This window comes from Pleurodeles waltl, chromosome 4_1 (genome assembly GCF_031143425.1).
Source record: "Pleurodeles waltl isolate 20211129_DDA chromosome 4_1, aPleWal1.hap1.20221129, whole genome shotgun sequence".
Classification (NCBI taxonomy): Eukaryota; Metazoa; Chordata; class Amphibia; order Caudata; family Salamandridae; genus Pleurodeles; species Pleurodeles waltl.
Genome location: NC_090442.1, coordinates 172,823,876 through 172,850,087, shown reverse-complemented (window position 1 = coordinate 172,850,087; position 26,212 = coordinate 172,823,876). Strand labels below are relative to the sequence as shown.

The 26,212-nt window shown below is 46.5% G+C and overlaps 1 protein-coding gene across 1 annotated transcript in view; it reads right to left on the bottom strand.

The window, feature by feature from the left end:
* LOC138287144 (V-type proton ATPase 116 kDa subunit a 4-like) overlaps window positions 1-26,212 on the bottom strand; it is a 1,145,905-nt gene that overhangs the window by 922,584 nt on the left and 197,109 nt on the right. The window contains exon 3 of the mRNA XM_069227503.1: window positions 3,419-3,569. Coding sequence (XP_069083604.1) covers window positions 3,419-3,569 — 151 coding nt within the window. The remainder of the gene's footprint in view (window positions 1-3,418; window positions 3,570-26,212) is intronic.

The window sequence follows — 26,212 nt, the reverse complement described above, 5'->3', positions numbered from 1 at the left end:
AGGAGCCAGAGCAGCTGCAAATCAGGCGGTACCCAGCAATGCAGTCTAGCGTGGGAAGGCAAGGACATACCTCCACCAAACTTGGACTGAAGAGTCACTGGACTGTGGGAGTCACTTGGACAGAGTTGCTGAGTTCCAGGGACCACGCTCGTCGTGCTGAGAGGGGACCCAGAGGATCAGTGATGCAGTGTTCTGGTGCCTGCGGTTGCAGGGGGAAGATTCCGTCGACCCACAGGAGATTTCTTCAGAGCTCCTGGTGCAGATAGGAGGCAGGCTACCCCCAGAGCATGCACCTCCTGGGAACAGTCAAGAAAGCCGGCAGGATGAAGCGATACAAGGTTGCTAGTAGTCGTCTTGCTATTTTGTTGCTGTTTTGCAGGCGTCCTGAGCAGTCAGCGGTCGATCCTTTGGTAGAAGGTGAAGAGGGAGATGCAGAGGGACTCTGATGAGCTCTTGCATTCGTTATCTGGTGAGATCCCCAAAGCAGAGACCCTAAATAGCCAGAAAAGAAGGTTTGGCTACCTAGGAAGGAGGATTGGCTACCAAGAGAGGTAAGAGCCTATCAGAAGGAGCCTCTGACGTCACCTGCTGGCACTGGCCACTCAGAGCAGTCCAGTGTGCCACAGACACCTCTGTTTCCAAGATGGCAGAGGTCTGGGATACACTGGAGGAGCTCTGGGCACCTCCCCTGGGAGGTGCAGGTCAGGGGAGTGGTCACTCCCCTTTTCTTTGTCCAGTTTCGCGCCAGAGCAGGGCTGGGGGATCCCTGAACCGGTGTGGACTGGCTTATGCAGAGATGGGCACCATCTGTGCCCATCAAAGCATTTACAGAGGCTGGGGGAGGCTACTGCTCCCCAGCCTTCACACCTATTTCCAAAGGGAGAGGGTGTTACACCCTCTCTCAGAGGAAATCCTTTGTTCTGCCTTCCTGGGCCAGGGCTGCCTGGACCCCAGGAGGGCAGAAACCTGTCTGAGGGGTTGGCAGCAGCAGCAGCTGCAGTGGAGACCCCAGAAAGGCAGTTTGGCAGTACCCGGGTTCTGTGCTAGAGACCCGGGGGATCATGGAATTGTCCCCCCAATGCCAGAATGGCATTGGGGTGAAAATTCCATGATACTTAGACATGTTACATGGCCATGTTCTGAGTTCGGCTAGTGCCAGGGTGCCCACACACTAAGTAACTTTGCACCTAACCTTCACCAGGTGAAGGTTAGACATATAGGTGACTTATAAGTTACTTAAGTCCAGTGGTAAATGGCTGTGAAATAACGTGGACGTTATTTCACTCAGGCTGCACTGGCAGGCCTGTGTAAGAATTGTCAGAGCTCCCTATGGGTGGCAAAAGAAATGCTGCAGCCCATAGGGATCTCCTGGAACCCCAATACCCTGGGTACCTCCGTACCATATACTAGGGAATTATATGGGTGTACCAGTATGCCAATGTGAATTGGTAAATTTAGTCACTAGCCTGTTAGTGACAAATTTGGAAAGCAGAGAGAGCATAACCACTGAGGTTCTGGTTAGCAGAGCCTCAATGAGACAGTTAGGCATCACACAGGGAACACATACAGGGCACATACTTATGAGCACTGGGGCCTTGCCTTGCAGGGTCCCAGTGACACATAGATTAAAATAACATATATACAGTGAAATATGGGGGTAACATGCCAGGCAAGATGGTACTTTCCTAAAATGACCTTGTGTCTTACAAATTAAATTTTTATTCTGGTGTTCTCTAGGGGCTATTCTGAGCATTACAGTCAACATATTACAACATTTGCTGCATTTCGTCATCCCATAATGCTTTGAAGAACATTCTTTTACAAAACATTTTTGTTCATAACTCCGCCTGTGATGGTCCTTGGACAATATGACCACCTTTAAAACATTCACCACAACCTACTCTTTCTGTCGAGATCATCTCTGGGTCCCTACGCTAGGTTAGTGGAGACCCCAAAATAATAACCCCTCCCCGTGTCTTTTTAACCTCTCTCATGGCTGGAACTTTTGTTTTACAGCTGAGCGTGTTTTGCGTTTTAAGGGATTTGTTCTTAAAATCATTCCAGTAGGCTTTCTAGTTATGAAAATGAGTAATGCATGACGTTCTCTAGGGTCTAAATATATGGTTAGATTACAATACTATCAGTTATTTTCTGTTAATGTTGTTATACTGTCTAGAGGCTAACTATATGGTAACATGACCATATTTCTTATAAATGCTATTTTTATTGTTGTGTTCTCTTTAGGCTGCTCTGAGCGCTACAGTCTAATGCTAAACTAATAAAGGTTTTATTAAGTTTATATGATTATTGTATATTTTTTAATCTCTCCTTATTTCAATTATGATCATGACTAAGGCCAGCTTCACATCCTTATTAGACTATGACTGTTTGAACACTCTTGATATGTTTGAGTGACCCTTCTAGTTTATTTATTTCTCTTGTTACTCCTCTGTAACTGTCTTGTTTTGGAAATTGTTAGCCAGACAGCAATTCTGATGGTGGGGTGGTGAATATGGTATTCTATTGGAATTAGCATGGCAGAGTTAAATTAGGATGCTAAATGGCAACATTTTCCTTTTTGGCTGCAGATAGAGGAAGAAGGTGAATGGAAGTGCTTGGGTTATATACAAGACCACTGGAATTATGTGGCAGGAAAAGACCAAATTATGAGGCAGGGTTGACCAATTTATGTGGCAAGAAAAGTCCAGTCATGAATGTACAATGCCAATAGCTCTAACTCGAGCAAATGTGAGACCCATTGCATTGCAAATGCTTCTTTAACTGTTGTTGACTGTTGTAAAACTATCATGCTGCACTTTTCCTCATTACTTGGATATGTAGGCACCCAATTGTGTTACAGGTGCAGCAATGTAGTTTGAGAAGGATATTTTTTTTTGGTACATTCTGCTTTTTTTTAAAAAAAAATTCTTATGTAGGACCAGTGTCATCACTACCTGCTGTGAGAGCCTGCACCTTGCACAAAGGCTGTATCTGCACTGCAACCACAAAATCTGAGCAGGGACTACCACTAAAAGGTTCGATGACTTTAGACAGTAGATCAATATGCCATGTCTGGAAAATGAATGTAATGATGGAAATCAAACCAAGGGAATCAACTTTACAAGTCAGTTTTAGTAGATCGGTATTCTCAAACAAAGATGCTGAAAACGTAGGAAAATCAGAGGGGTTGTATAAAGGGTTTTATGAAGAGTGCACAAGTGAAGTATTCAAAAATTTCAGCCAATACTACTAGTAATAGGATATAATTTGTCCCTTAGGATGTGATTCTTGACTAAATATGGTTTGCTTTTGTGCACCTGCATCAGCTACGCTATCATCTTTACAACAGTTCTATGTAGGTTTCTGACAGTCTGTCACCATCAATGTTACTGTTCATACTGGGACACTAGAGACTTACCTGGATTCATCTCTCTGTAGCTCCCTACCCCATATGCATCAACAATTTCTTGAAAGCCAGCAGTGAATTTATTTGTTCTGTTGAAGGTGGGAGGCTTCAGCTTGGTGCTTTTTATAGTTAGAAGGGGCTCAAAGACGCTTCCTCTACGCTTCTGTTAAATAAAAAACAAAGATAATTTTAAAGGTATGTCAGCGTATTACATGCACATAAAAATATAGTCCAAAGGTGTTTTAGTAAATTCCCGCATGTTTGTTTAAGGCTGCCCATGCAGAAACCAGTGTAATCAGGAGTATCGATGCGCACTGATAATACTATTAAGATAGTTCAATGAGTCCGATAGTCATAAAAGTACGCTTAATCAATGCTGTGAGTTTCAGTTATCTTCAGACGAGTAAAGGCGAATATGACAACATTCCTACAATGGCTGCAACTACATACAGATAAAATAGCTATGTCATACTTATCATATTACAGTATACAATGTACTTTAATGATCCTAGCAAAAACCTTATTCCCAACTAAATATAGCGTGTACTCCATGTTACAAACCATCTCCAAAAAGCACTAGGTGGACAATCACGTGAACCAACCCTAGTGAGCATTTCAAGAGTGCTAGATATTTTAGGGCCCATGTACAAACGAGAAGAAAGTAAAGAAGAGACCACTGAAATCTGTGAACATGCCAGTGCACCAATGTCAAAAAATAAATATAACTGCAGTCAATGTGAAACAAACAATGACACCGAGAGGAAGGATAATAAAGGTCACAGGGCACAACATAAAGAAAAATTACGTGCCCAATAATAGTGGTAGCGACTGTGGGCAATGATTCTGACCATATCAACAAAATGTCTCAATATGTGGTGGTAAACTGTGAAATCGGGTTGTGTTAATTAAAAGGGGCATGGTGGCACGTGCGGGGGGGAGGGGGGGGAATTAAATTAAATAAAAAATAATACAATTTAAAAAACACTTCCCTCTGCTCCCGTGCTGCTCCTCTGCCTCCTCCCATCTCACTGCAGGCAGGAACAGGCTCCCAGCCTGCCCTGCGCCAACCCTGACGCTGCTTAGAGCAGCGTTACGATTGACTGTGTTGCTGGGATGGAGAGAGCCCTGTATGCATGTGTGTTTGGTCGGCCCTAGACAGCCATGCGCTCTGAGGGGCTTGCTCGTCACCCCCATGGCCCTGCCTCTTTTCCCAAAAAACGATCATTTACAGTTTATGATCGTTTTTTGGGAAAAGGTTTGCAGCTGCCACTGCTGGCAGGGGGGCGACGCTCCTGTGCCCTTATGAAGGAGCCACCCCTGATTAAGAAGAAAAATGTCTAATTAGATGCTAGCAAGAGACTGGCTCGCACAGAAAATGTCTCACCAACAGACTTTTCTGCTCTAGTCAGTCTCCTGCTAGTGTCTGAAGAGATTTTTTCTTAACTCAAGGTGCGCGCTTGTATAAATAAGTGATAGTAGACACCAGCAACTTCATAAAGCTACAAAAGCAAAATTGTGCTTAATTTCGATGGAATATCATTAAACATAGTGAGAAAAAGTAACACAAATTCCTACACCTCTAATTTATACATAAAGAAGTGCTTTTCACAGAAGAAGTACCAGAGTTGCATGTTTTAGACAGTGTATGGAGCATTTGCACGTAGGTTAGAATAAAAAAGGTACACTAAGTTCAAGAGGCTGCAATGATGAGCTTTCTTGGTTGTCTCCCATGGTCTTCAAACTGGGGGCAAGGATGTCGAGGGGGCTGCAGATTTCCAGGCTTTAGCTAAATAGGACTGCTGTGATTTTAGTAAAAACAAAGTACAATGGACACTAGCCTCTCATAAATGTGCCCTCTGTAAAGAGTTTTCACTTTCATGCCCTCGATGGGTGTAGGTGTCAGAGGGGTGCCCCACAAATTGCCGCCCCTTCATTTCTGATATGGGGGCATCTTTTCGGATGAGTGCACTTTTGAAAGGAATAACACAACTTAAATGGTTGAGTTATAACTATGTTGACTGTTATCAAGTGGTCCCAACCAATCCTATTATTTTTAGCCAATAGTGTATTGTTTTATAATTACATTTTTTTTATTTCTCATTATCTCTGATGAATAAGGGCTTTTCAATGGGCAGCACACTGCTCTGGGAACCCAAAGTTAGTGGTTAGTCCAGCGTTGATTGGTTATTAGAATCTTTTAGATTAATATTATGCTTTCACGGAAACACCTTACTTACGTTTCTCATATTGTGCTTTCACGGAAACACCTTACTTAAGTTTCTCTGTGGTGTATATATAATAAGAGTTAGGTGTGATCATTAATGGGGGCAGCCTTTTACAACGCTGCTTTTACCAAGCAATGCCTTTACCATGCCTATATTTATTTATATATATGGATATATATATATATATATACACAAATATACACACACATATCTATATTCACTTAATAAAACAAAGGTTAAAGAAATGTTATAGTTAGCTTCACTTTTACTCTGCACAAAACCATATATATGAAGCAGTTACGGTTATTTCAAGTAACTCTAACTTATGCCCTAGGTAATTAAGATTCGTGCCTCCGCCATGCACAGGTATATCATCAATAATATTACTGCAAATGTTACATTGATATTATCAACGATGTTATAAAAGATGTCATGAGTGATGTAATATCTGGGTTAATTATCATTTCATGGCAAAAGTGTGAGTTATAGTTACCTTAGGGCACAAGTTATAGTTGCTTGACAACCATAACTATAACTGCTGAATTTCTATGGTTTTGAGCGGGTAAAATGTGAACCTAACAATAATGTCCCTTTAACCTTTGTTTTTTTTTGGGTGTATTTGTATGTTTTTTTTAAATTCTATTTTCTAACTGTAACGTCCCTGTAACCTTTGTTTTCTCAGTGAATTTCTATGGTTATCTTAACAGTAAGGACCTCATTACGACCCTGATGGCCGGCGGTAAGCTGGCGGTAACACCGCCAACAGGCTGGTGGTGTTCCGCCAGCTATTATGACCGTGGTGCAATAGACACGGCCAAACCACTGGCCCCTCCACTATACCGCCAGGCCTTTGCCTGGCGGTCATAATCACCAGGGCAGCAGTGCAAGCACCGCTGCCCTGGGGATTATGAGTCCCCGACCGCCAGCCTGGCCACAGCAGTAAACACCGCCATGGAAGGGCTGGCGGTAAGGGGGTCTTGGGGTGCCCCTGGGGGCCCCTGCACTGCCAATGCACTTGGCATGGGCAGAGCAGGGGCCCCCAAGCATAGCCCCATCTCGCATTTCACTGCCCGCTGCACATCAGCATTGCCGCCGGCTCTATTACGGGCCAGCAGCAATGTTGATGTGACTTTTCCACTGGGCCAGCAGACGGTAACACTGTTACCGTCCGCTGGCTAAGCGGAAAAGTCTAAATAGGGAGCAGGAAATACGTGGTATTCTGGCGCCCGCTGCCTCGGCAGTCTTCAGGTTGTAGTGAGGGCCTAAGTAATTTTAATTACTTTACAGTAATCCGACCACCGCCCTGCAGCCTTCGCCCTATAAGCTCCCAACCCATGCCCAACCTTCAGCTGTGTGCTACAGGGTGTTGGCAGATGGGCCTGGCCTATGGCCAGTCCCTGCAGCCAAAACCCCATTAAGCAGTCAACCCTGTGCCACTCACAGCCATTGGAAAGAAAAGAAAAGGGGCAGGGAAGGAATACCCTGACAGCCTAGCCCAGGTGCTGGGATTCCCAAGGGACCCCGCTAGGGCAAAAACATTTTTTTTACATTTTTGGCAAAATTGGCAGTTGATCCTCGAATCTGATGAAAATGTAAAAAAAATTAAAAAACAAGTTCGGTCTCCTGGACTAAGTACAGAATAGCCTCTGGGTTGACCAGTACCCGGGGGGCATTCACCTTAAAAAAAGGAGGGGGGTACACATGGACCCCCTCCTAGGGCTCTTTTGAGCCTCAGGGACCACCACCTCCCCGACACTTTACTGAAATAGTGGTGGCGGGCAAATGACGACCCTCCATTGGGCTTGTATGAGCCCCGGGGACCACCACTCTCCCGGGGCTTTTTTTTTTTTAAATGGAGAGGGGCACACAAACCCACCTTCTAGGGCTTTAAAAAGCTCTGGGACAACCACCTCCCCGGAGGTAAATTTGATTTAATAACTTTTTAGAGGGGCCGGGAGGACCCCAGAGGCCCCTGGGACCACCACTTGCCTAGGGCCTATAAAAAAAATAAAACTGGGAAGGTGGCTGTGTAACACCCCTCGCCGGCACGAATTTGGCCCCGGGGGGCCCAATCCCTCAGGGTAGAATCATGTCTATCTGGGTGCCTTGGCCCCACCCTGAGCATCCACTTTGTAAAGATAGGGACCGCTCCGCGCCTACTGCAGGGGTCCTTGCAGCCCCCCTAAAAAGATAATAAATTTGGCTCTGGAGAGGTGGTGCTCCCTGGTCATACTAAAGGCCAAGGAAGTGGATCCGCACAGCTCCCATCAATTGTTTTTAAATAAGTCCTGGGGAGGTGGTGGTCCCCAGGGTTCATTCGAGCCAAATGGAAGGGGGTCTGCGTGGCCCACCTCTTTTTTTTACTATTAACCCATGCCAGTGGCCTGGCCCACCTGAGAACTGAATTGTTAACAAGTGTGAAAGAACACGCTTGTTTATTTTATTTTTTCTAATTTTTGCTGAATGTGTGAATCCACCACAATTTTCATTAAAAATTTCAAAGAAATGCTTTTTTGCCCTGGCAGGTTCCCAGGGGGACCTCAGCACCAAGACTAGGAGGTCAGAGTATACCTACCGTGCCCCTTTTCTTTTCTTTTCTTTTATCTTTATGTTTGGGACTCAGCTGAGTCCCAAAATGGCTGCCAACACTTCTGTTTGAAAGGTTGGCAGCTAATCAGACCTGTGCAGGAGATCAGTAGGATTTGCAAAGTGTTTGTGCCTCTAGATATGCAAATTTGTTTTTCTTTTACTATCTCAAAAACTACTGAACACATTTACACTAAAGAACAAAAAAGGCCACTTTCTGAACCAAGAGCTACCTTTCTGCCAAATTTGGTGAATATATATATATATATAGATATATATATATATATATATATATATATAACAAAACAGCATTCCCAGCTCATGAGCCACTATAATATTTTATTTTATGCTAAACCAACCAACGCGTTTCAGTCCTCTCTGGACCTTTCTCAGGATTAAATATGGCATTTTTTAATTCTTTTAAACATTTTAAGTTCATAGTAAACACAAACAACAGACCACATTATAGGGGTCATTACGAGTTTGGCAGTTCCAAGACCGCCATGTTGGCAGTGGCGGCTGTACCACCAACAGGCTGGCGGAGAAGACCGCCAAATTATGACCATGGCGGTCTACATTACAGAATACTGCCAATTTACCACCTGCACCGCCAGTGCTGTCAGGCTGCCATAGACGGCGGGAAGCACCTTCAGGCCAGCGTAGACCATGTTTCTGCTGAACAGATTACAAAGTTGCACACTGCCAAGGTTTCCGCCGTTGTCGCATCACCACGGAAAGCCTGGTGGAACCAACAGTATAAATGGAGACACTTACTGGTCTGGAGCCGCTATGTAAGCTAAACGAAACATCTTCCCACTGCTCCTGCTTGCCCAGCGACTCCGGAACCAGCGACGACAATGATGACAGCAACCTTGAGTACACATACGTACCTGTCACTGTCGCATAATGCCAAGGTTGCAACACACACACAACATACACATCTGGTATGGGTGGCAATGACAACACATACACATTCTCCTACACTAACACGCACATTTACGCACAGCCACCTAAACATACACACAGACTCATTACACACAATACAGCAACACACACTACGAAAACACACACCGAGCCGTACACACACAGCACCGGCACTGTCAAACACAACAACACACAACACCAGCTACACAATTGCAACACCTCATACGCACCGTCAACACTTTACAACACACAACCCCACCTGACAATACATATAAAGACAATGTAACAATACCATTGTACCAAAACACACAATCACACAGCTATGCAATGAGCCATACATCACACCACACAAACACATCACACAGCAGTTCAGACATAACAATAACCACACACACGCATGCACACAGTACAGTACAGTACAACTACACAAAGGCACACCACAACCAAATAACAAATGCCAACACTAACAAAACACACCATCTCAACATAAATGAATGTCCCAAACACATACATGCCCAATGCATCATACCGAACCATCATCGCGGGACAAATGCAAAGCACACACCCACACAAGCAGCTCAGACACAACTGGTAACACAACCACAACACACAAAACATACTCACACACAGAACAAAGCAGGCAAGACCATGACAGACATGAGGAATGAAAGGCAATACAAAGATGTAACTTTGAGACCACATTCTGAGCGTCCCAGATGAATGTATATTAAAAAATGTGAATATATAAATAAATAACTGTATATAATACTAAATTGCCCTTAGGCCAGTCCAAACAAGATCGTGCACTATGCATAGATGGCATATTAGAGTACCCCTACTTGACTCCTGACTTCTAATCAACCTCCATGGGTGGGGACATCAAGGAGGCAAGAAGGCACCTCAGGGATTGGGGGGCAGATGGGGGTTTGGGTTTTGGCTTGGGAGGGGGGTCTTTGGGCTTGAACTTGGAAGGGGGATTTTGGACGTGGCTGAAGGGAGGGCTGGGAACACTTTGGAGAGGTCAACTTCTTTGCAGGGGGAGGGGCATGGGTAGTTGCAGCAGGGGCAAGGGAGGACTTGGAGGTGGTGGGGGTGGACTTGGGGAGGGAAACTGATCTTTTGGGGGGTGACGCAGGGTGGGAGAGGAGTAGGGAATAAGTTCAACTCAGTGAGGAAAAACTTCTTAGACACACAGGGACGGTCATGGCAAAAGGGTTTGGGAGTGGAGGGAGAGGGAGTGCTTGTAGGAGGTGTCTTGGTGGATGTTTTGGGTGCATGTTTTTGCGAGGAATGCTTGTGTGTGCTGGGTATCTGTTGGGTGGGTGAGTGTGGGTGTTTATGTGTTTTGGGAGGAGGGGGTGGAGGAAGTGGGTGATGCCATGCTGGTTGGGTGACTGCCTGTTGGGGTGGTGACTGTAGGTATGGTGGTTGTGCTGCATGTGGGTGTGTCTGTGGTGTCTGCAAATGTGGGGCCTGGGGTGGATTTCTACAGGTTTGCTATTGTGCTGACTGTGAGCAGGATAAGTGTTGTGGCTGTATTGGTGAATGTGGGTGTGGTGTCTGCAGGTGTCAGGTGTAGTCTATATGAAGGAAGAGGTGGTGGGGGAGTCTGTGCAGGTAGTGGCTGTTGGTGTGTCTGCAGGTGGGTGTTGTGTGCATGCAGGTGGTGGGTCTAGTGGTGCTTGTGTTTGTCTGCGGAACACTTGGATGTTGAGGCTGATGCATACTTGTCTGTCTGTGTGCTCTGGCTGGCACGGGAAGAGGGGTGTGGGATTGGGAAGAGGAAGATGGAGGGGAGGACAGAAGACAAAGGGTGACTGGCTGCTGTCAGTGCGGAGGCCAGAGCCTGAAAGGATCTCTGTAGGCCAGCCAGTGCACCGTGAATGCCCTCCAGGAATGCAGTGCTCTGTTGTATCTGAGTTACCAGTCCCTGGATGGCATTTACGATGGTCGACTGACCCACAGAGATCAAACTCAGATGGTCAATAGCCTCCTCACTGAGGGCAGCAGGGCTGGCTGGGGCAGGCACAGAGGTGCCTGCAGCAAAGGAGATACCCACAATCCTGGGTGAGTGGGCACGGACAACTGGGTGGAGAGCTACAGGGAGGGTGGTGGTACTAAGGGTGTAACAGGGGTGGCACACAAAGATGGTGCTGGGGTGGTCCCAGATGGGATGCCACCACTAGGGAGTGTCCACTGTTGGAGGATTGCATAGATGATGGTGTGGAAGATCCAGCCTCCCCTGTGGCACACCCCTCACCCTCTGGGCCACTGGGTCCTCGCTGTTGCTAGTCGCAACACTCTGGGTCCTGTAGCCAGCAACATCCCACTCGTCTGTGCCCCGTCTCCTTCACCTGCGATGCTGATGCACACAAATAGAGAGAGGGAGGGAGAGACATAGAGGGAGAGAAAGGGTTATCACAGTCCTCACATACACACATTTAAACATGCACAACTGTAGGTAAACATCTCCAGGCTAGTCAATCCGTGTTGGCATTACACATATTCTACATCATGTCACAACATGTTACCACTATCCACCCCTTAATTTCAACGCTCACACCCACGTCTGATTCCAAGTAAGTTTGCACGGCTGGAGTAATCCTATTGAACACCTGTAAAACCATGTCAGCATGCAACTCATGCCCGGCCACAAGTAGGAATATCAAGCAGATTCCAGAACATATCTCTCCATACTCCTACTACCTACTGGGAGAGCAGGTGACTAATTACAACACATCATGCATGTCCTGAGAAAACACCTGACAAGCCCTCCTCAAATAGTAATGTCCATTGATAGTGCAGACTACCCTATTCACAGACCACATGGCAGGCTGACCCCCTGTACATATATGGCAACATGGGTACCTGAACTGATGAAGCCAGAAAAAGTGAGACTCCCATAAAGGTGACAATTGATGAGTAGAATACTGGAGTGCAGGCAAGGCAAGAGATTCACAAATTCACAGAGAGACATCTGCTGACACAAAGCACAGAGACACCACATCATTGCAAAAATGCATTTGCAGCTACAATGGTCTAGAAAAAACACACAATACATCCATAGGCAATTACTGAGTGCTGTCTCACAACAACTACACTTCAGGTAGCCACAATTGACATCATAGGCCAACTACTATTCCACTTGACATGAAGTTACAGTTCCAGGATTTCACAACATGCGAAAACCAACATCGATCACACCATACCTGACTAGTGAGTCCATGTACCGAACTCCAGACTACACATATTGCACACCGAAATGACATGTACACATGATGTACACATGGACCTACACGACTGCCAGTGCATATACAACATTTCCCATTACAACAAATACCTGCTCAAGAAATAATGGTTCAAAAATACCATTACATCATGATCAGATAAGTAATGCTACACATAATCCTCACCAGACTGGATACATCAGCAAGGTCAAGGGTAGCAAAGATTGTCCCACTTCATATGGTGTGTCCCCAAGTAACCATTGAGACATAATGTAGGCAGCATATTACCCAGGTTGCTAAGGAATTTGTAGGGCATTGCCATACAGAGCATTGACATACCATATTGTAATAGGCAAACTCTGTCAAGGAACTCACCTCCTCTAGAACTAACCCATTGGGACAGAGAAGAAATGCCACCATGTTAATCACATGGAAGAACATGATGACTCAAAATACACAAATCAAAGTAGAATGTCATATTGTTGCAACTTTCACATACATCATTGAATGGAGATGAACGGACAATGGGTGTACAGCAACAAACACAGATAGGTCCTGTCCTACACAGGCCAAAACTGTGTTGTAATTGAGATGTCAGCTTCACATGTACTCTATACCAGAACCAGTACTAGTTATGTATAGGCCTTGAACCAAATTAGTGAGTCACCTAGTTGACACAACAGGTGATCAGCACAGCTGGGAGTGGTCAGACACTTTGAACCCACTAACACTCATATGTAGATGGATGGACCAGGTTAGAGTCAATGGGTATGGTGCAACATCAGCTCACATCCATAGGAATGGCAGGACGTGTGGCATTGACATTTGAGCATCTCCACATGCAGTCAGAATTATGTCTTGATACAGGAGTCCAAAAACCTACACATAGCTGACCATGATGCCAGATCCACATCTCCTCCATTGGCAAGGTGGTACCAAGTGATTCCCACTAGTCTACCTACTATGATGTTACAGAAGCTACAGTAAGACCGCAAACACCATACAACCAGAGCAAAGTAAGAGGAAACAGTCAGTACCTACCCCCTTGTGGCTTCTGTGCTGCCTTAATTGCCCATCCACCTCAGGGTAGGCCACTGCCAAAATGCGGGTCATTAGGTGGGGTCAGGGTCCGACGGCCACCTCTCCCTCGTTGGAAGGACATTCCCAGAAGGGCCTCCAGTGTCTTCCGGGCTCAACAGTCTCTGGTCCTCACACAGCTTGCAACAATGTGTGCTCCGTCGTCTATGGACCCCCTGGGTCCGCACTGTCTTAGCGATGGCACACCAGATGCCTTTCTTCTAATGGGCGTTCACCTTAATGGATGACATAGACAAAAGGAGAAAGTCATGCACACATGCCCCATACCAACAGGAATTGACACTTCACAACTGCACCAGTAAGTGAGCACACATACCCATCACACACCTTTACGATATGCCATATACATGCATCTACTCCAAGACCAGTCCACATAGCCGACTCACCATCACACACATCACCAATAACAAATGGCATGGGCATTGGACTCACCTGTTCCTTTTGTGCCTCATATAGCTGTTCATAAAGGGGTAGGTCCTCCTCCACCAGCTTCTCCAGTTCTTCCTGTGTGAAGGCAGGGGCCCTATCACCTGCAGGACGTGGCATGATGGCTCCTAGAGGGAGTACACAGCAGCTCACATAGTGGAGGTCTTGCTAGCAACAGTATCAGATGTCAAGTGAACAAGTCTGCAGAAAATGGCGGTGTAGGAGGCTGACCTGGTTTGTAGTGGGTACCTAAGGTACTTACACCTTATACCAGGTACAGTTATCTCTTATTAGTGAAATGCAGGCAGTATTCTAGCAGCTAAGGCTGTCTAGGGGTAATTGTAGCAGAGCAGCCAAGGCTGAACTAGGAAACATGTGAAGCTCCTGAAATACCACTATAGTTACAGAGTACTTATACACAATAAAAGACAACACTCAGTGTTACCAAAAATAAAGGTACTTTATTTAACTGATACAAGGCCAAAAATATCTTAGAGGCAATACTCCTTCTGGAGGTAAGTATTTATACACAATATAGACACTAGTAACCAAAAGCAGGTAAGTAAACAGTCATAGGATAGTGCAAACAGTAGAAAATACAATAGATTGCAATGGGCCTAGGGGCAACACAAACCATATACTAAAATAGTGGAATGCGAAAGTCGTATTCTCCAGTATTGGGGTATCTTTCATAGATTCACATGTTTGAATCATTCCCCGTCGTCGAAGTGGGAGTCCCACGGTACATAGAAAGCAATAAATAGAGAATCTTTTTTTTTTTTTTTTTTTTCATTGAAGTCAATAGGAAAAAACACATTCAATTGTACAACTATTAGCCTCCTTGGAAAGAGCCCAAACCTCAGCCAATCAGGCGTGACCACCCCTTTAGAATCCTCAGCACAGAGGCTCAGTCTCTCAGATTTTCTACCGCACGTCGTGTGTAAGGGAGTCTCCCTGAGCTCTGCTCAGTTTTTCTATCTCTTCAAGAGAAAATCTTCAATTTTTCACTTTTGTTCTTACTGTAGTATTATTCCATCATGTCTACAGCAAGAAAAGGTTTATTTAGACCTTGTGGGACCTGTGGAAAGTTAAGACCTCACTGTGAGGACCCTCACAAGGAATGTATGTACTGTCTACATCCAGAGCATAAGGTCAAGGACTGTAAGATCTGCAGGACCTTTCCCAACAAGACTCTGAGAGACAGAGAAGCCAGGCTCCTACTTTGGCTTCAGAAAAGAAAGGCCAGAGATGCTCTTTCTGAGGAGGAAGACAGCGACACTTCAGTGACCTCAAAGAAAAGGAAGAGGTCTGTGGAGAGCTTCTCCCCCAAGAGCAGTAAGTCAGCTAAGAAGCTGCATGCATTTAAGGACAGGACGGAGGAGCAAGCTTCAACATCCAAGGTAATGTGTGGTAAGGTTCGCTCAGAGCCATCCACACCTGCTTCTTCATCAAAGAAGCTCAAAAGACCTTCAAGTTCACTACCACCGTCGGCGTCCAGAAAATCCACACCGTCGGCGACACCGTCGACGAGCGCATCGTCGAAGGCAGGCCTTCCTTCATCGACGACAACAGCGACGGCCACGTTTACGGCTCCATCGTCGCCAATGATCGTAACCTCGTCTCCACTGTCATCTACGACAATAACGTCGGTGAGCTTTAAGTATGGTCCATCGTCGGCTCATACCCTGAAGATTACAAAGAAGCCGTCGACGGGTAAGAAGATGAAATCTTTACCGTCGACGCGCTCATCGACGAGTAAATTCAGAACATCTCCGTCAGTCTCACCGGCGAAAATAGCGACGACAACCCCGTCAGCGGCAGCTCGGTCGACGGAAACCTTGTCGACATTGGCACCGTCGACGGCAACTTCGTCGACGCTCACGACACCGATAACGGCTCCACTGACGACGGCTCAGTCGACGCCTACACCGTCGACGAGAACACCATCGACGAGCGCTCCGTCGACGGCTCAATATCCTGATCCGATACCTAAACATTTTGGAGCATCTCCTTACCTGCCACAGAGAATTCTACCTATAAAGAGCAAGTCTTCTCTCTTACTTCCATCGCATACATCACCCAGTAAGGTCACACCAGTACCTCCGCAGCATCTCTTTGCTGACGAGGAGGATGACGATGATGTTTATTCTGATGATGGTTTCTTTCCGGTGGCACGTAGTCCATCTGAACTACGCATTAAGTGTCAGGAGGAAGATGAAGAAGAAGATGTCCAGCCTTATTCGGACCAGCAAGATCAGAGTCACCTACAACTTCAAGGGCAACAGGAACAGACAGTTCAGATGCCTGTCTCGTTGATAGCCAATCTTCAACAGATGATGCAGGATTATTATTCAAGATTTCCTCCACCTGGCTCGTCTACCCGGTGCAACCTCCGCAGACACCAGTGTCCACCCCTGCTAGACCATCTGAATTTCCTGATCCTACCACAGCACCTTTATCTGGACAAGATATTGCTACACCTTCATCTGAGGACGAGCAGGAAGAAGGTGAAATTCAGGACACGGATTCACTCATTCCAGAATGGGATGAGTATCAGATTCAAACTCCATCTCCATCTACGCCACCACCAGTGGACTCTCCACCGCAGGATATTGGTGGCTTCCATAGTGTGATGGAAAGAGCTGCGAAAAGATTACAGCTGCCAATAACATCAAAGCAGTCAGACTGTTTTCTTTATGACTTCAAAGAAGATGCTAGGAAGTCTGTAAGGGCCATACCCATTGTTAACTTCATTTGGGAGGAAGGCCTTAAGGTCATGCAGACTCCATCCTCCATTCCCGCAGTCTTACCGAGACTTGAAAAGAAATATAAAGCACCGAACAATTCTCCAGCATGTCTGGTTAGTCACCCTAAACCGGACTCGGTCATATCGCAGGCAGCTCAGAGGAGGTCCAGGAATCCATCGGCATCTCTGACTGCCCCCCCAGACAAAGAAGGATGTCGATTGGATTCAATAGGGAAGAAGTTCTCACCGATGGCGGCCACTACAGTCAGAGCAGCAAATTCCCTAGCAATCCTAGGGAGATATGACCGCCAGATGTGGTCTGATATGTCGCAGTTTATAGACATGTTACCTGAGGATAGTAGAGTAGAAGCACGCAAGATTCTACAGGAAGGTGAAAAGATTTCGGCTGAAATCATAGACTGCGCCATAGACGTCTCGTCTACAGGTTTTCGCCAGTTGGCCGGAGCGGCCGTACTCAGGCGCCAGGGGTGGCTGAAAGCTACTTCTTTTAGGCCGGAAGTACAATTAAAGATCCTGGACATGCCGTATGATGGCGAGCTCTTGTTTGGCAAGCATGTGGATGATGAGTTACAATCCATTAAAGCAGACACTGAGACAGCCAGATCTCTGGCAACACTACAATACAAGAGACAGCCCTTTCGAGGAGCGAGAGGGAGAGGAACCTTTTCGTATAGAGGAGGTGCTCAACAATATCGCCAATACTCCTCTTACCAAGGACAGTTTCGCTCCGCCTTTGGCCAGCAACAACCACATTCCTTTCGACAACAGTCATCCACTCATTTCAGGCAACAAGCCAGAGGAAAGTCGGCTTACAAGACCAAGGAGACAACAAGAAAGCACTGACCTTCATCGGATGCCTGCACCCAGCCCCTATATCAACACTCTAATAGAGGGCAGAATTTCCAAGTTTCTACACCACTGGTACAAAATAACTTCAGACAAATGGGTACTCGATATTGTCAACCGAGGACATACACTAGAATTCAACCAACCTCCCCCTCATGTACCACCAAGAGGTCCCCCGCCAGCCCATCTCAACGAGCTTATGGAACAGATTGCTATTTTAATGAAGAAGGGAGCAATAGAGATCGTACCAAGGAGCCAGAGGGGAATAGGTTTTTACTCCCGCTTCTTCCTTATTCGGAAAAAGACAGGGGACTGGAGACCTATTTTAGATCTTCGTTCTCTCAACAAATACCTCAAGAAGCAGTCTTTTCGCATGATCTCCCTTCAAGACGTCCTGCGCCTACTCAACCGAGGGGACTTTATGACATCTTTAGATCTCCAGGACGCATATTTCCACATTCCCATTCACCCCAGTCATCGGAAATTCTTACGATTCAGGGTTGCAGGCACTCACTACCAGTTCAGAGTGTTGCCCTTTGGCCTCAGGTTGGCCCCAAGAGTATTAACCAAGGTTTTGGCACCGGTGGCAGCCCACCTCAGGCAACTAGGGATACAGGTGTTCTCGTATTTAGACGACTGGCTAATAAAGGCACGAACAACATCAAAGGCTGCCAGGGACACGGAAACATGTCTATCTCTTTTCGGAACTCTGGGCTTGACAGTCAATTACCCCAAGTCTCACCTAGATCCTACCCAGAACATCACCTTTCTAGGGGCCATCTTGGACACAGTCCAGGCAAAGGCCTTTGCTTCACACGACAGACAAAAGAAACTTCGAGACTTAGCAGCACGTCTCAGCAAAAAAAGTCTGCTTCTGTGCGGACTTACAAGTCTTTTCTGGGGATGCTTTCGTCTTGCATTCCATTGATAGAAAACTGTCGTCTGCACATGAGGACACTTCAACAGCAGTTAGACAATCAATGGAAACAAATAGAAGGTTCTTTCGACGATGTAATTCGAATAACCCCATCAGCAAGACAAGCTCTCAAATGGTGGAAGGATACTCCCCTCGTCTCAGAAGGTCTGTCATTTCTGAAGGACAAGACGATGCACATTATAACAACAGATGCATCCCTAGAGGGATGGGGTGCTCATTTGCAGGATCTTTCAGTGAGAGGGAAATGGTCCACTCAGGAGTCGACTCTTCACATAAACGTATTGGAGTTAAGGACGGTTGCCGTGGCACTCAAATCCTTCCTCACAAACATCAGGGATTCTTCAGTCTTGATAAGAACAGACAATACCACAGTCATGCATTACATCAACAAACAGAGAGGCACAAGATCTCCAGCATTATCGCTAGAGACGCAGAAGCTGTGGCATTGGGTAATTCAACATCAAATATCCATCAGAGCAGAACATCTCCCGGGGATCACCAACACCTGGGCAGATGCCTTAAGCAGGACTCGAACCAGCTGCCACGAGTGGGAACTCAATCAGTCAGTTCTCGACCGTCTCTTTCGTCGTTGGGGCAAACCCAATCTGGATCTGTTCGCGACCAGAGACAACAAGAAATGCCAACACTTCGCAAGCTGGCGACCGCAGAAGGGATCAAAGGGGAATGCGTTTTTGATCAGATGGTCAGGGATTTATGCATACGCTTTTCCCCCGCTTCCACTCATCCCGAGACTTCTGCAGAAGATGAAGAGGGAAGCATGCAGACTTCTATTAATTGCTCCCAGATGGCCACACCAGTTCTGGTTCACAGAACTTCTATTACTCTCGGAGCAGCCTCACGTTCGACTGAAGACACTACCGGACTTGTTAACAACGAATCAGGGTCAGGTACGTCATCCCAACCCGACGTCTCTTCGTTTATCAGCCTGGCTCCTGAATTCTATGAATTCGACGGCCTAGATATCCCTCCAGATTGCAGGGAGGTACTTGCCTGTGCCAGGGCTCAGTCTACAAACCGGACATATAAGTTCAAGTGGAAGAGGTTTTGCTTATGGTGCTCAACTTCCAACGTTCATCCTCTAAGGTCCTCTCCTGAACAGATTCTGCCATATCTATTGCATTGAGCTAAATCCGGCCTTTCGCATTCGTCTATAAGAGTGCACCTGGCTGCCATATCCCGTTTCCGACGAACGTCTCAGTCACCTTCTTTATGGTCGTCCAGAATAATAAAACAATTTCTTAAGGGTTTGTTCAGGATGTTTTCGCCGATTCACCGTCCTTCACCTCAGTGGCATTTGAATATTGTGCTCTCCCAGTTAATGAAACATCCGTTTGAGCCCATTCATAAGGTGGACCTCAAATTCATTTCTTTTAAAACAGCCCTCCTTCTGGCCTTGACGTCAGCGAAGAGGGTTAGCGATATCCAAGCCTTCACAATCTCTCCACCTTTCCTCCAATTCAAACCAGAGGTGGTCATTTTAAGAACTAATCCAAAATTTATACCTAAGGTTCCATCGTCTTTTCATCTAAATGAGCCGGTGGTTCTGAGAACTTTTTTTCCAAATCCACAAACTGCAGCGGAGCGCGCATTACATTCTCTGGACATTAAACGCTGTTTAAAATGTTATATACAAAGGACAAGCAACTTCCGTAAATATGAACAACTGTTTATCAGTTATGGAAGGGTCAATAAAGGCAAAGCCGTTACTAAGCAGACCATAGCGCGCTGGATCTCTTCTACCATACAGTTATGCCACCAGTTGGCAGGGAAGCCGTTATCATCCAGCGTCAGAGCGCACTCCACCAGAGCGGTATCCACTTCGGCAGCTCTATTCGCAGGAGTCCCTCTGAGCCAGATCTGCAGAGCAGCAACATGGACACGTGCTCACACCTTTACCCAGCACCACTGCCTGGAAGCTAAGGACAGAATGGATGCCGCGGTAGGACAAGCAGTATTACGTAATTTATTTGCATAAGGTGAGCCAATAACCTCTTACCCTCCATCCTCTACGTATTGTCAGAATGATATTCTCATGTTTATATATCTATGTGTAGATGTATATATATATATATATATATATATTTATATATGTAATATTTTAAACGGTTGATTGACAAATGTTAATTACCTATATGAGTCCATATAGCATGAATTATGCACAGGCATGCTTTTGGTGTTTCAGAACTCAAACATTTTTTCCTACTGCTGGCTATTCTGATTCAAGCATGTGAATCTATGAAAGATACCCCAATACTGGAGAAGAAAATAAGTTACTTACCTGTAACTGTGGTTCTCCAGTATTGGTATCTTTCATAGATTCACATGCGACCCACCCTCCTCCCCAGAGAGGCTCACCTTTTTTGGCTTTCCTGTAATCACTAGTGCGGAGAAATCTGAGAGACTGAGCCTCTGTGCTGAGGATTCTAAAGGGGTGGTCACGCCTGATTGGCTGAGGTTTAGGCTCTTTCCAAGGAGGCTCATAGTTGTACAATTGAATGTGTTTTTTCCTATTGACTTCAATGGAAAAAAAAAATAAAAAAAATCTCTATTTATTGCTTTCTATGTACCGTGGGACTCCCACTTCGACGACGGGGAATGATTCAAGCATGTGAATCTATGAAATATACCAATACTGGAGAACCACAGTTACAGGTAAGCAACTTATTTTCTTACCCCCTAGGCAGCTGTAGTGTTTAGAGGGGTGCTGGGTGTGTAAGAAAACACCAAAGGTAAGTAAAGCACCCCACCCCAGAGCCCAGGAAAGCAGGAGTAAAGTACAGAAAGTTTTCTCAGAACACACTACAGTTGTGATGTAGAAATGTGCAAGAACCAAGCAAGACTGCAAGCAACAAACAATGGATTCCTGGACCTGAAGACCTGTGGAGAGAGGAGTCAAAGTCCAGAAGTCGAAGAAGTGTCCAGGAAGAACAGGAGCCCCTGCCGACCTGGAAGAAGGTACAAAAGTGGATTCTCCGGTTAGAAGAAAAGTGCAGAAATGCACCAAAGAAGATAGCTGCAGGTTCCTGCTTGGTGCAGGAGATGTCCCACATCGAGTTGTTGGATGCAGGCTGTTTGCGTCGCTGGATTCCACCAACAAGCCTTATTTCAAGCAAATACGCGGTTTGCATCAAAGAGGAGCTGCCTGGACCCAGGAGGGACCTGGGGGTCTCAACTTAGACTGAAGAGACAAAGGGGGCCCTCAGCACTTCAGAGAGCCCTCAGAAGACCAGGCAGCACCCATAGGAGTCCCAGAACATGGGTGTAGGAGGCTGGACTGGCTTGTAGTGAGTACCCAGGGGTACTTGCACCTTGCACCAGGCCCAGTTATCCCTTATTAGTGTATAGGGTGTCTAGCAGCTTAGGCTGATAGATAATGGTAGCTTAGCAGAGCAGCTTAGGCTGAACTAGGAGACGTGTGAAGCTACTACAGTACCACTTAGTGTCATATGCACAATATCATAAGAAAACACAATACACAGTTATACTAAAAATAAAGGTACTTTATTTTTATGACAATATGCCAAAGTATCTTAGAGTGTACCCTCAGTGAGAGGATAGGAAATATACACAAGATATATATACACAATAGCAAAAATATGCAGTATAGTCTTAGAAAACAGTGCAAACAATGTATAGTTACAATAGGATGCAATGGGGAAACATAGGGATAGGGGCAACACAAACCATATACTCCAAAAGTGGAATGCGAACCACAAATGGACCCCAAACCTATGTGACCTTGTAGAGGGTCGCTGGGACTATTAGAAAATAGTGAGAGTTAGAAAAATAACCCTCCCCAAGACCCTGAAAAGTGAGTGCAAAGTGCACTAAAGTTCCCCTAAGGACAAAGAAGTCGTGTTAGAGGAATAATGCAGGAAAGACACAATGCAACAACTGTGGATTTCCAATCTAGGGTACCTGTGGAACAAGGGGACCAAGTCCAAAAGTCACAAGCAAGTCGGAGATGGGCAGATGCCCAGGAAATGCCAGCTGCGGGTGCAAAGAAGCTTCTACTGGACAGAAGAAGCTGAGGTTTCTGCAGGAACGAAAATGGCTAGAGACTTCCCCTTTGGTGGACGGATCCCTCTCGCCGTGGAGAGTCGTGCAGAAGTGTTTTGCCGCCGAAAGAACGCCAACAAGCCTTGCTAGCTGCAAATCGTGCAATTAGCGTTTTTGGACGCTGCTGTGGCCCTGGAGGGACCAGGAGGTCGCAAATTGGACCAGGAGAGAGAGGGGACGTCGAGCAAGACAAGGAGCCCTCTCAGCAGCAGGTAGCACCCGGAGAAGTGCCAGAAACAGGCACTACGAGGATGCGTGAAACGGTGCTCACCCGAAGTCGCACAAAGGAGTCCCACGTCGCCGGAAACCAACTTAGAACGTCGTGCAATGCAGGTTAGAGTGCCGTGGACCCAGGCTTGGCTGTGCACAAAGGATTTCCGCCGGAAGTGCACAGGGGCCGGAGTAGCTGCAAAAGTCGCGGTTCCCAGCAATGCAGCCCAGTGAGGTGAGGCAAGGACTTACCTCCACCAAACTTGGACTGAAGAGTCACTGGACTGTGGGGGTCACTTGGACAGAGTCGCTGGATTCGAGGGACCTCGCTCGTCGTGCTGAGAGGAGACCCAAGGGACCGGTAATGCAGCTTTTTGGTGCCTGCGGTTGCAGGGGGAAGATTCCGTCGACCCACGGGAGATTTCTTCGGAGCTTCTGGTGCAGAGAGGAGGCAGACTACCCCCACAGCATGCACAAGCAGGAAAACAGTCGAGAAGGCGGCAGGATCAGCGTTACAGAGTTGCAGTAGTCGTCTTTGCTACTATGTTGCAGGTTTGCAGGCTTCCAGCGCGGTCAGCAGTCGATTCCTTGGCAGAAGGTGAAGAGAGAGATGCAGAGGAACTCGGATGAGCTCTTGCATTCGTTATCTAAATTTTCCCCAGAGACAGAGACCCTAAATAGCCAGAAAAGAGGGTTTGGCTACCTAGGAGAGAGGATAGGCTAGCAACACCTGAAGGAGCCTATCACAAGGAGTCTCTGACGTCACCTGGTGGCACTGGCCACTCAGAGCAGTCCAGTGTGCCAGCAGCACCTCTGTTTCCAAGATGGCAGAGGTCTGGATCACACTGGAGGAGCTCTGGACACCTCCCAGGGGAGGTGCAGGTCAGGGGAGTGGTCACTCCCCTTTCCTTTGTCCAGTTTCGCGCCAGAGCAGGGCTAAGGGGTCCCCTGAACCGGTGTAGACTGGCTTATGCAGAATTGGGCACCTCTGTGCCCAACAAAGCATTTCCAGAGGCTGGGGGAGGCTACTCCTCCCATGCCTTCACACCATTTTCCAAAGGGAGAGGGTGTCACACCCTCTCTCAGAGGAAGTTCTTTGTTCTGCCATCCTGGGCCAGGCCTGGCTGGACCCCAGGAGGGCAGATGCCTGTCTGAGGGGTTGGCAGCAGCAGCAGCTGCAGTGAAACCCCAGGAAGGGCAGTTTGGCAGTACCGGGGTCTGCGCTACAGACCACTGGGATCATGGGATTGTGCCAACTATGCCAGGATGGCATAGAGGGGGCAATTCCATGATCATAGACATGTTACATGTCCATATTCGGAGTTACCATTGTGAAGCTACATATAGGTAGTGACCTATATGTAGTGCACGCGTGTAATGGTGTCCCCGCACTCACAAAGTTCAGGGAATTGGCTCTGAACAATGTGGGGGCACCTTGGCTAGTGCCAGGGTGCCCTCACACTAAGTAACTTTGCACCTAACCTTTACCAGGTAAAGGTTAGACATATAGGTGACTTATAAGTTATTTAAGTGGAGTGTAAAATGGCTGTGAAATAACGTGGACGTTATTTCACTCAGGCTGCAGTGGCAGGCCTGTGTAAGAATTGTCAGAGCTCCCTATGGGTGGCAAAAGAAATGCTGCAGCCCATAGGGATCTCCTGGAACCCCAATACCCTGGGTACCTCAGTACCATATACTAGGGAATTATAAGGGTGTTCCAGTAAGCCAATGTAAATTGGTAAAAATGGTCACTAGCCTGTGAGTGACAATTTGGAAAGAAATGAGAGAGCATAACCACTGAGGTTCTGATTAGCAGAGCCTCAGTGAGACAGTTAGTCATTACACAGGTAACACATTCAGGCACACTTATGAGCACTGGGGCCCTGGGTTACCAGGGTCCCAGTGACACATACAACTAAAACAACATATATACAGTGAAAGATGGGGGTAACATGCCAGGCAAGATGGTACTTTCCTACACAACCCCCCCCAAACGAAGGACAATAAGACTAGCCATGACCTGATGAGTCTTCATTGTCTAAGTGGAAATATCTGGAGAGTCCATCTGCATTGGAGTGGCTACTCCCAGGTCTATGTTCCACTGTATAGTCCATTCCCTGTAGGGATATGGACCACCTCAACAATTTAGGATTTTCACCTTTCATTTGTTTTAGCCAAAGTAGAGGTTTGTGGTCTGTCTGAACAATGAAGTGAGTGCCAAACAGGTATGGCCTCAACTTCTGCAGAGCCCAGACCACAGCAAAGGCCTCCCTCTCAATGGCAGACCAACGCTTTTCTCTAGGGGTCAACTCCTACTAATAAAAGCAACAGGTTGATCCTGGCCCTCAGAATTAAGTTGTGATAGGACTGCCCCTACTCCTAATTCAGATGCATCAGTTTGGACATAGATTTTTTTAGAGTAACAAGGGCTTTTCAGGACAGGTGCAGAGCACATGGCCTGCTTCAGCTCCTCAAAAGCTTTCTGACAGTTTGCTGTCCATAATACCTTTTTAGGCATCTTTTTGGAAGTGAGGTCATTAAGAGGGGCTGCAATGGAGCCATAGTTCTTAATGAACCTCCTGTAATACCCAGTGAGGCCTAGGAAGGCTCTCACCTGAGTTTGAGTGGTAGGGGGAACCCAATCAATAATTGTTTGGATTTTCCCCTGAAGTGGTGCAATCTGTTCCCCACCAACAAGGTGTCCCAGATAAACCACTTTCCCCTGCCCTATCTGGCACTTTGAAGCCTTGATAGTGAGGCCTGCCTTTTGCAGGGCCTCCAAAACTTTCCATAGGTGGACCAGGTGATCATCCCAGCTGGAGCTAAAGACAGCTATATCGTCCAAATATGCTGCACTGAAAGCTTCCAGCCCTTGCAGGACTGTGTTCACCAACCTCTGAAAAGTGGGAGGTGCATTTTTCAAACCAAAAGGCATTACAGTAAACTGGTAATGTCCTCCAATGGTTGAAAATGCAGTCTTAGGTGTAGCATCTTCTGACAATTTGATCTGCCAATACCCTGCAGTCAAGTCAAAAGTGCTTAGATACTTGGCAGATGCCAGTGTATCTATGAGCTCATCTGCCCTGGGTATAGGGTGAGCATCAGTTTTGGTTACCAAGTTGAGACCTCTATAGTCTACACAAAACCGCATTTCCTTCTTTCCATCTTTGGAATGGGGTTTTGGTACCAGTACCACAGGAGAAGCCCATGGACTGTCAGAGTGCTCAACCACTCCTAGTTCTAACATTTTCTGGACCTCTTGTTTTATGCAGTCCCTGACATGGTCAGGCTGCCTATAGATCTTACTTTTGACAGGCAAGCTGTCTCCAGTATCTATAGTGTGCTCACACCAAGAAGTGGTACCTGGCACAGTAGAGAAGAGTTCAGAGAATTGATCTAGGAGATTTATGCAATTGTCTTTCTGCTCAGCAGTAAGACAATCAGCCAAAACTACACCTTCCACAAGAGCATCTTGTTCTG